This window comes from Puma concolor, chromosome A1 (assembly GCF_028749965.1).
Source record: "Puma concolor isolate L17-30 chromosome A1, mPumCon1.1.hap2, whole genome shotgun sequence".
In the NCBI taxonomy this organism is placed as follows: Eukaryota; Metazoa; Chordata; class Mammalia; order Carnivora; family Felidae; genus Puma; species Puma concolor.
In genome coordinates this window covers 232259862-232270195 of record NC_141667.1, presented here as the reverse complement: position 1 = coordinate 232270195, position 10334 = coordinate 232259862, and the positions used below count along the sequence as shown (strand labels likewise).

The following is a 10334-nucleotide window of genomic DNA, read 5'->3' as shown; positions in this document are numbered from 1 at the left end:
ATTTATTAGCAAGTGTCACAACGAAGTAATGTCGGGCAGCCTTTAAATTGGTGAAAAGTGTATTGGAACAGATCTTTCTGGGCAAAAGAGGCTTCAATCTGGGTATAAGTGCAGCCTTATTCAGATATTTTAACAGTTTAAGATCGATCCTAATCTATAGGACAACAACGATCTAAGCAATTCATTCATTCATTCAGTCATCCATTCATTCAGTTCATGCATGCAACACATATGATCGAGTGCCTACTCTGCGGTGCACTGAGGTGGGTGCTGGCATATAAAGTTCAGCCCTTGCTTTCAAGGAGCGTCCAGTCTTATAAAAGAAGACAGGTGTGTGGGGCGCTTGGGTGGCTCAGTGGATTAAACGTCTGACTTCGGCTCAGGTCATGATCTCACAATTCATGGGTTAGAGCTCCTCATCAGGCTCTGTGCTGACAGCTCAGAGCCTGCAGCCTGCTTCGGATTCTGTGTCTCCCTCTCTCTGCCCCTCCCTCCCTCACTCTCTCTCTCTCTCTCTCTCTCAAAAATAAAATTAAAAAAACAAAAATTTTTTTAAAAAGACAGGTGTGCAAACTAAGACGAATAATAAAATGAGTGCTATGAGAGACGTTCAAAAAAGGGAATGTCTAAAACACTTAGAATCCAGTTTCCGGAGTGAAACTAATGACATAAAACTGTAAAATCGAGTTTTAAAATAAATATGTGAGGATTGATTTATCCAAGTGATTGATTTGTTGAAGCTCTCAGAACAAGAGTCACCTTGGAGGCTATTAATTTATTCCAACAAGAATGCAAATCCAGACATTATCTACAGAAGGAGGGAGGTTTTTTTTTCTCATTACCTCACGGTTATAGTTGATTTTTGGCTAAAGGATAATATTGCCCAACTTGATTGCCTACCTTAATTATCAGCTCAAATGTGGATGTCTTTTTACTGTTTCAAATCCCAATCTATCTTCAAAGAGCCAAGTTATGCCCCTATTTAAGAAATTCAAAAGAATATTGCATCTAGTTCTGAAGGGAGTTTCTAAAGAATTTCAAAAATGCTTTAAGCAATGGCAGTGTCATTAGAATGAATTATTACTTTGAAGAAGAGAACATTCATTTGGATGGGTAAATGCTGGTATAACAGATTTAAAAGGAGTGTTCACACTTGATATTCACTACTTGAATACACTTGAAAGGACTGACAGTGTGGAGCATTAGTAATTACCCAATGACTGGCCTGGCCCACTTAACCTCTTCAGAGTTCAGAGGAGAGGAAAACACAAGAATCAGGGACAGCAGAGCTGGCCCAGGAGGGAGGTGACGTCCATACTGGACTGACAAGGTTTTGATAGAATCAACAGTCTGAACTTGCTGCTCTGGCTCTATGTGAATAAAATGTCAGTAAGTTTGTTGAGTGGCACATTAGAAGCAGAGTTTAGAATCTGCTCCATTAGGTTGGACTGCCTTAATAAAATCGAGAACATTATAGAATTTTCTTTTCTGGATCTTTCAATAAAGTGATAGCTATCATTCTCGACTGCTTAACAACACCCCCTCTGAGTGACAGATATGAATTAAGTAGACTTCAGAAAGATCTAGGTCAGTGAGGGCTAATTTTTTGTGTCAATTTGGCTGGGCCATGGTGTCCAGATATTTGGTCTGAACATTATTCTGGATATTTCTAGTTAAGTATTTTTGATGAGACTAACATTGAAATCGGTGGACTTTAAGTAAAGCAGAATGCCCTCTACAATGTCAGTGGGGCTCTCCCATCAGTGGAAGTCCTGAGTGGAATAAAAGACTGACCTCCCTTGAGCAAGAGAGGGGTCTGCACAGGTGGCCTTCAAACTTGAATGGCAACATGGGCTCTGCCCTGGGCCACCCACCTGCCAGCTTCCTTTGCAGATTTTGGACTTGTTAGGCTGCACAGCTCTGTGAGCCAATTCCTTAAAATAAATCTCTTTCTCTATCCACACGTGCGCACGCGCGCACACACACACATTCTATTGGTTTTTTTCTTTTGAGAACCTGAATCATATAGACTCCGTCACAGACATTGAGAAAATGTTTTATGAGTTAATCGATAAGCTAAAACAAAGGAGCAAAAGCAATATTCTTTTTTTTTTTTAATTTACTTATTTATTTTGAGAGAGAGAGAGAGCACAAGTGAAGGAGGGGCAGAGAGAGAGAGAGAGAGAGAGAGAGAGAGAGAGAGAGGGAGAGAGAGAATCCCAAGTAGGCTGTCAGTGCAGAGCCCAACTTGGGGCTCAAACTCATGAACCATGAGATCATGACCTGAGCTGAAATCAAGAGTCAAACATTTAACCCACTGAGCTACTCAGCCGCTTTAGTCTCTTTCTTTCTTTCTTTTTTTAACATGAAGACCCTTGACTAAAAGCATTGCATACTATATAACGGAAAGACTTTTGCCCAAATATATCAACCCGGGGGAGGAACTTCACTCAGTGTATCCATATCCAAAGTACTTGGGTAACACTGGAGATCATCTGTGACCTCTCCTGGGCTTTTGGAAGCAGCCCCGTCAAATCTTTTACACATCCTTTGTTGGATTGCTCTTTGAATTCTCCCATCAACTATTTCCCATCGTCTCTCTTGTTCAGGAGACACCGTTGCCTGTCACGTTTCCTGGAGCAGAGCTTCTCAAACTTGAATGTGCCTGGGAATCTCTCGGAGGTCTTGTCAAGCTGTGGACTCATTCAGGAGGTCTACATGTTTTAATTTCTTTTTTTTTTTTTTTCAGTTTATGTATTTATTTTGAGAGAGAGAGAGAGAGAAGCTCATATGCACTGGACACACTGATGATTGTGGGGGGTGGGGGAGCGAGGGGCAAGGGGAGAGGGAGAGAATCCCAAGCAGGCTCCAAACTATGAGCATGGAGCCCAACTCGGGGCTCCGTCTCACAGACCCGTGAGATCATGACCTGAGCTGAAACCAAGAGTCGGAAGGAAGCTTAACCAACTGAGCCACCCCGGCACCCTGGTCTGCATTTCTAACAAGCTCCTGGATGATGCAGAGTCTGCTGGGTTTAGGACTCGGCTCTAGCTCTGCCCATCTCAAACTTTATGAATCATCCAGGGGTCTTGTTAGAAAAGCAGAACCTCAGGCCCCGCCCGACTGACTTACTCAGAATCCGTGTTCTCGCAAGATGCCCAGCTGTAGGTGGGCACACTCAGTCCGAGGAGGGGCATAGACATCTTCTCCAGGTCTGAGCCCCATGCGCTCTCTCCACAGCGGCAAGTGCCATCTCTCTCCCTGCTTCTTACCCACGGCCCATGAACTTGGTTACCCATCTCTTGTCGGAACATTAACTGTCCACCTGACACACTCCCTCTCCTCCAGCTGGAGACTTCCGTCTCCTTCACAGCCCAAAGCTGGGTGTTCTATACTTGCTGTCCCCTCCCTCTGCCACCCACCCGTCTCTCCGCTGCTTTAACAGTAGGTTCCTGTGTGTGTGTGTGTGTGTGTGTGTGTGTGCTCGTGCGTGCACAGAAAGAAATTCATTATAATAATTTGAATTGGAAACAACCGTGTAACATTTAACCCATTCAATATAACTACTGTCTATTGTTTTAGATCAATTTGAAACTCTATAAAAGGCGTATTAGTAACCTGGATGTCTTAATTTCCGAATGATGAACTTATTCTGGTAGGTGATATGGATAATCTTCCCTCTTCTTCAGGATTTATGTAAACTTCTGATCTGATCTCTTCACCCTGTTGCTTTAACTTAACTCCAGTGAATTCTTCTCATGTTTCGGGGGGGCGGGGGGAAGCCCAAGCACCGCCCTTGCCTTCTTTCTTTTTCTTGTTTTAAATTTTTAAAAAATATTTATTTTTGAGAGACAGAGACAGAGCAAAAGCGGGGGAGGGGCAGAGAGAGAGGGAGACACAGAATCCCAAGCAGGTTCCAGGCTCCCAGCACTGATCCTGATGCCAGGCTTGAACTCACAGACCGTCAGACGTTTAACCGACTGAGCCACCCAGGCACTCCCGAAGCCCTTGCTTTCAAGGGGCATCCAGTTTTATAAAAGAAGACAGGTGTGCAAGCTAAGAAGAACAATAAATTCATGACGGAAAACTGTAGAAGGCCTGCAGGGCCTTGTGCTCCAGTGTCTCTTAGCTCTCCCTTCACTCTTTACTGTGTGACAATCCCACGCTGTCCCCTGCCTCCTGGGCCCCTTCCCCCCCTTGTGGCAGCTCTCCTCCCTCTCCCGTCTCCCGTCTCCCATTGAGCTGAGAACCCAGCTCAGGCATTTCCAGTTCTAGGACAAGCTCCCTAAGCTCCCATGGTATCCAGGGCCCCTTAATGTCACCCTCCAGCTCATTTTCAGTGCACAGTCCGTGTTTGTGAAGGGAAAGAGGCCAAGGAAAAAAGAATCAACTTAATCATTGAAAGGGGTTACCTCAAGCAACCCGAATTCAAGGGCAGGCATAGTGCTATACTGCTCGCGATAAAATAGACTTGTACCAAAAATCCATTCTGAAGCAGAAATGCAAGACCAAAAAAGAAGGCAGCTCAGAATAGCAGTGAGACAAAAGAGCATACCTTAGGTTTACACGGCTTTATAACTTATAAATTATTGCTGGAGTTACTCATCTTTACATTCCGGTGAGGTAGGTACTGCTATACCCATTTTACAGATAAACTGGGGCTCAGAGAAGAATCTGCTTGATCCCAAAGCCCCCCAGGTAGAAAGTGCAAAGATTTCTTCCAGCTCTTGATTCGGTGCGTAGGCCACAATTTCACAGCTTGCCTAAGATGAGACAAATGTAAGATATTAATACGAATTCACTTTCAAAATTCTATAGACTCCCTGCTCTGTTTAAAAAAATATATTTTTCTTAAATTATGCTATGCTAATTAACGCTGCCATTTTCAGACAGTAATCTGTTATTGGGTGTTATTTTCTTCATTTAGATGCCACTACTAAATCCTAATTTAGACTCATTCCTTTTAATAACATCGACAGAACTCTATACCTTCTATGTGTTCCCACCACCATTCATTGATGTAAAATTTGAAAGTGTAAAATGCATTAGGAATGTAAAACGGATAGGAATCCTCTCCGAAAATTCTACTTGGGATCTTGATTTTTAAGCAATACCTCGCACATGCACTTGGGATGCTTACTTTGATGCTTCTTCTGTGTCCTTTGATAATTTCCCTTTTTGTAGATATCACCGCCAACAGAGGTCTGACTTTTGAATAACCCCTTTGCAGAGAAGGGATTGTTGTAGATTGCCTTCTAAATATGTTGCCAACAGTCTCCAATGTGCACTTCCTGTCTTTTCTTTGCAGCCAGGTGGCTAATAGCTGTGTCCTAGCCTGGAGGCATTCAGTTTTACTAAGCCCCTACTATGTGTCAAACTACCAAGGTGGTTGCCAAGAATATGAGGATAAAAGCCCCTCCACATTCTGGGAAAACTTTGGGGTGAGAGACACAGTTTTGTTTTGTGGGGATAGAAGGACAATTAAATTGGCAATCACAAAGTGCAAAGGTTTGTGCCAGGAACCCCAGTGAGGAGAAAGGTGTCAGCTCACATCCTTCCCCACTCTTGTTTCCTACTTAATGCAAAGATCTGTGACAATTTTGCGCATAGTCACTTAAGTTGAAAGTTATGCGTGGATGAAAATTTGCAATTGGGGCACCTGGATGGCTCAGTTGGTTGAGCATCAGACTTGGGCTCAGGTGTTGATCTCCCAGTTCATGGGTTCAAGCCCCGTGTCGGGCGGGCTCTGTGCTGACAGCTCAGAGCCTGGAGCCTGCTTCGGATTCTGTGTCTCCCTCTCTCTCTGCCCCTCCCCCGCTCATGCTCCGTCTCTGTCTCTCTCTCAAAAATAAATAAAGTAACAAAAAATTAAAAACTTAAAAAAAGAAAATTTGCAGTTGAAAATCTTCAGCTTACTCTTTTTGCTCCTCTCCCCAAATAAGACCATGCTCACCAAAGCTCATTGCAAGAACTATACAAATACACAAAAGTAAGTAGCCACATTACTGGAAACACATCTCCTTGCTTTCCCCACCCGGTGCCCCGGCCCTCCTGATGAAGAGCCCAGCCTCCCTCCAGCACCTGTCGGCCCCCAGCTGAGCTGCAGGAAGTGACCCATGTCTCCATGGCGACGCGTCACAATGCAGCCGCACTCCACTCACAGCACCCAGTCCAGCCGGAGCAGAGGGCATCGCGGTGGCCTCTTTCCCGCAAGAATGGCACCGCCTGGGCTGGAGGCTGCGTGCCCCTTTCAAGGAGGCCACAAGATTCAGCCAAGTAAGGGTGCCGACCCTGCCGGCAGGGGAGGGGGGGGGTGAGGCTTTTCCCTGGGAATGGGGTACACCGAGCAAAGGCTGCTTTGGTCTGCAGGGGTGTTTGCCTCCCTCTTACGGGTGGGACTCACTTCATGGAGAGTCTGGGAGTCAGAGAGAATGAGATGTTCATGATCTTGCCCTTTTACAGTCCTTGGTCCCGTTTCTGCCAAACCTCTCCCTAAACCTCTCAGGTGCTTTCAAACACCCCCCCAAAGTGCCTAGGAGGGGACAGCAGAAAGAACTTAATAGTGCCTTTCCAGGATCCCAAAGTCAAAGACAAAGAAGGAACGGAGGTCGGACGCTCTGAAGACAGCGGACCCAGCGGAGACCTGCCCCCCCCCCCCCCTGCAGGATCTGGGGAAGTGCACAGAATGCGGGGAGGTGCCCAAAGGCAGGGAAAGGACCCCGCAAGTAGATGTGCAGAGGCACCTTACCCCTGCGTGGTCGTAGCCAGGCTGGCACCTAGGCGTTTAGCTGCCACTTCTCCGCGACCTTTGCTGATTTTTCTTTCAAAGCGATTCCGCATGAACCCGGGTAGAGCTTTTAATGCTAATTGTGCGTGCAAATGCAGCAGGTTTACAAAGTCCGCCTCTGTGTCAGTGGAGGGAGAGTGATTCCCAGGTACTCAGCCGCATCCTGGCCTTTTTCATGGCAATAATAACCCACCGCAGCCGCCTCGCTGGGTAATTGCGGTTCCACAGTGGCTACAGAGCAGTGGGAACTGTTCAATGGCGCATTCCCTGGAATCGTAGACCCACCAGAATGAATGAAATGCGTATTTTCATTCCATTCCATTCATCCCTTTGTAAATTAAGGACAGAAAATGAAAATACTTAACCTGTAAAAAACATACTGAGAACATTCTGTTTCTATATGATGACAAGGCAAAAAAAAAAAAAAAAAAAGAGACAGGAACCGCATTCCTTTTGAATCTCTCTTTCTAGTCACTCCTCTTGGTTTCTTTCGCTGTCTCCCCTCCCCCTTCCAGTCTGGGGAATGTGGGAATCCTCCAAGATTCTCTCCTCCTTGGTTCACATCCTCTGTCGTGGCCGTGTCCTGCCAAGGGCTTCAAGTCTACAGAAATGCCCCACCGGCTTTCTAATCTTACCTCTCACTCCAGTGTTCCCCCTAATTTTCAAACCAAAGTACGCAACTGTCTACCGGATAGTTCATTTGGGTGTCACAGAAGGGCCTTGATCTAACACGTAGAAAATTACACTCCTTGTCCACTCGACTTTGCAGGCTCAGGTAGGAGGGTGCCAGCTGCCCACGGTACATGGGAGGGCGGCTTGGCTGACATCTCAGTTTGATCACCAGGCCTCATTGATTCTGCCCCCCAAGTTCCCCTTCCTGTGGGTGAGTTTCATTCTTCACGCCCAGTCTTGGGGCTCTAACAGGCACTCTGTGCCACTCGATCTTCCACTGCTACAAGTGTCACGCTCCAAAAGGTGGGGGACTGATGTGTCACACTGCCTGGCTTTGGTCCAAAAATAAGATGAGAGGTTGACAATGACTGCCACGGACTACTTGCTGTTGAACTATTACTCTATGTGGGCTTGTAAGTGCTGCATCACTTTGAGGGACTGCCATAAATAACCAGGAACTGGTGGCTTGAAACCAAGGAGATTTATTCTGGAGGCCCGAAGCCCCAAATCAAGGGCTGTGCTGCGCCGGTAGCTCTGGGGCAGAAGCTTTCCTTGCTTTTTGTGTTTTCTGGGAGCTGTTGGCATTCTCGACTCGTGGCCTCATCACCGCGGCGTGTGCCTCCACGGTCACATCCCCGCCTCTTCCGGGTCGAGTCTCCCTCTGCCTCCCATAAGGATGATGAAATTGCACTTGGGGCCCACTGATAATCCAGCACGATCTTCTCATCCCAAGATCCTTAACTGCACCTGCAAAGGCCCTTTGCCCTTATGTGGTACCACTCGCGGGTTCTGGGGGTTAGGACGTGGACCTATCTTTTGGGTCTCTGTTCAGCCTACGTTAAATGCTTGAATTTACCCTCCCCTTTAATCCTCCCGACAACTAGGAAAACGTTGAATCACCAGGTACTGTTCATACTTGCCCACCCAGCAGGCTATGGTAAGGATGAAACAAGATTCCACCCGTGGAAACACTTTGTAAAACGTAATAGAATACGCACATGTTCGTTACTGTTTTATACTGTTTTCAAAACCTCCTAATGCATTTTCATAATTGTGAATACCTCCAGGGGTGGGGAGTTCAAGGGGGCAGCAAGGCAAACAAGGCCTCGCTGGCCTGGCGTTGACCATGTCTTCCCCTGCTTCACTCACATCGGGCCACTTCAGACTTTTCATACCTCGCGCTGCTTTCTCTGAAGAATGCTTCCCTCCGCGTCCTCCTGTAATCGCGGTCAAACCCGTGCTTTAAGTCCCGGCTCAGATGCCACCTGTTCTATGAAGTCGCTCCCGGATCCACCCTCGATGCCCCTTCTCTCATCCAACCAGAAAGAACTGCGCCTTCCTGGGGGCTCCCACGGCACACAGCACAGCACCCCACTTAAAGTGCTCGTTGGCTATTGTCTCTTTCCTCTCCTCACCTGTGAGCTCCCCAAGGCCAGGACAGGGTCTCTATGGCCTCAGGCCTGTGGTCTCTATGGTCCATGGGAGGGGCTCAAGCCTTGCCTGTAGGATGAACAGAAAATGAGAGAGGTAGAAAGAGGAAGACAGAATCATGGGACGGGTGGACACAGAGTTAGAGGGAAAGACACCGGGATACGTAGCAAGAATAAGCATAAAAGAAAGCAGTGGCACATGGCTTGCAAAGACGTTTTTAGAACATTCGGATTATAGATTTTTAAGTTACTGCTGCTGTTAACGAAGAGGGTTAATTCTAATAGCATTTTATTTCCAGGAGCTTTGTCAATGGAAATAAAAAGTGTAGACGCAGACCTGACCTAGAGACTTTTAGTAAGAAAAACCGTCAGACAAAAAGAATTGAAGAAAGATGTCCTGGCAATTGAGTGCACATCTCGCCATGCTGGTCATCCAGGCGGATTAGCATTCGGGAGTGGGGGGTCCGCTGGGTCTCTGGTCCTAGGGGCAGCCAGGCATGGCCTCTCCTGCACCGATGCCTTCCAGAATAAGATCTTGGCGACAGAAGGCGGCCAGCACCCAGCCTGTCCTCAGAAGGAGGAAAGGCCGAAGCCAGCGGCAGCCAGAGGTGTTCCTGGCCTGCCCGTGTGATCAGTTGGGAGATGTTACCCCGGCGCTGTGTTGCCAGGGTGTTTGAGGTATATTTGGGCTTAACAGGAAATTGGTCTGGCCTGGGTCAGTGTTGTTTGCTTTAGGAAAAAGAGGGGGAAATGGTGCGTGGGCTCTGTGCAGAGAGGATCCTTCCTGAGCCCTGCAAGCGTCACACTCCGAGGTTCAAATCAGGTTCCATGGAGGTTTCTTTTAAGAGCCGCACTGCCTCCCAATTTCTTCCCACTTACTTGTCCATACTTGGAACTCCCTGAACAAAGAACATTTAATGCCGCAGTTGGAACAAAATGCTTCGCAGCATGAAGTGACTCCCACTAACGAGCCGGTGTCAGAGCATGACGTCATTTCTCGGAGGCGCGTGGGCTCGGGGCGCGCACACCCGCAGCGTGCGTGTAAACGGAGGCACAGAGCGTAGCCTGCGGGGCTCGGGCTTTTGTGAGATTCCGGGGGAGCGGGCGGAGGGGAGTCTCAACCCGTGGGAGGGCAGTGGGGAAACAGTCACGGAGGAGCGGGTCCAGCTGCCTGGCTCCCCCAAAGGGCCTGTTAAATGAGAAACAAAAGGGGCGCCTGGGTGGCGCAGTCGGTTAAGCGTCCGACTTCAGCCAGGTCACGATCTCGCGGTCCGTGAGTTCGAGCCCCGCGTCGGGCTCTGGGCTGATGGCTCGGAGCCTGGGGCCTGTTTCCGATTCTGTGTCTCCCTCTCTCTCTGCCCCTCCCCCGTTCATGCTCTGTCTCTCTCTGTCCCAAAAATAAATAAAAAACGTTGAAAAAAAAAATTTTTTTTAAATGAGAAACA

The 10334-nt window shown here is 47.5% G+C and overlaps 1 protein-coding gene across 1 annotated transcript in view; it reads left to right on the top strand.

Moving 5' to 3' along the window:
* The first annotated feature begins 6144 nt into the window (after window positions 1-6144).
* TEX26 (testis expressed 26) overlaps window positions 6145-10334 on the top strand; it is a 33065-nt gene continuing 28875 nt past the window's right edge. Inside the window, 1 exon segment of the mRNA XM_025924064.2 lies at window positions 6145-6276. Coding sequence (XP_025779849.2) covers window positions 6216-6276 — 61 coding nt within the window. The 5' untranslated portion in view covers window positions 6145-6215.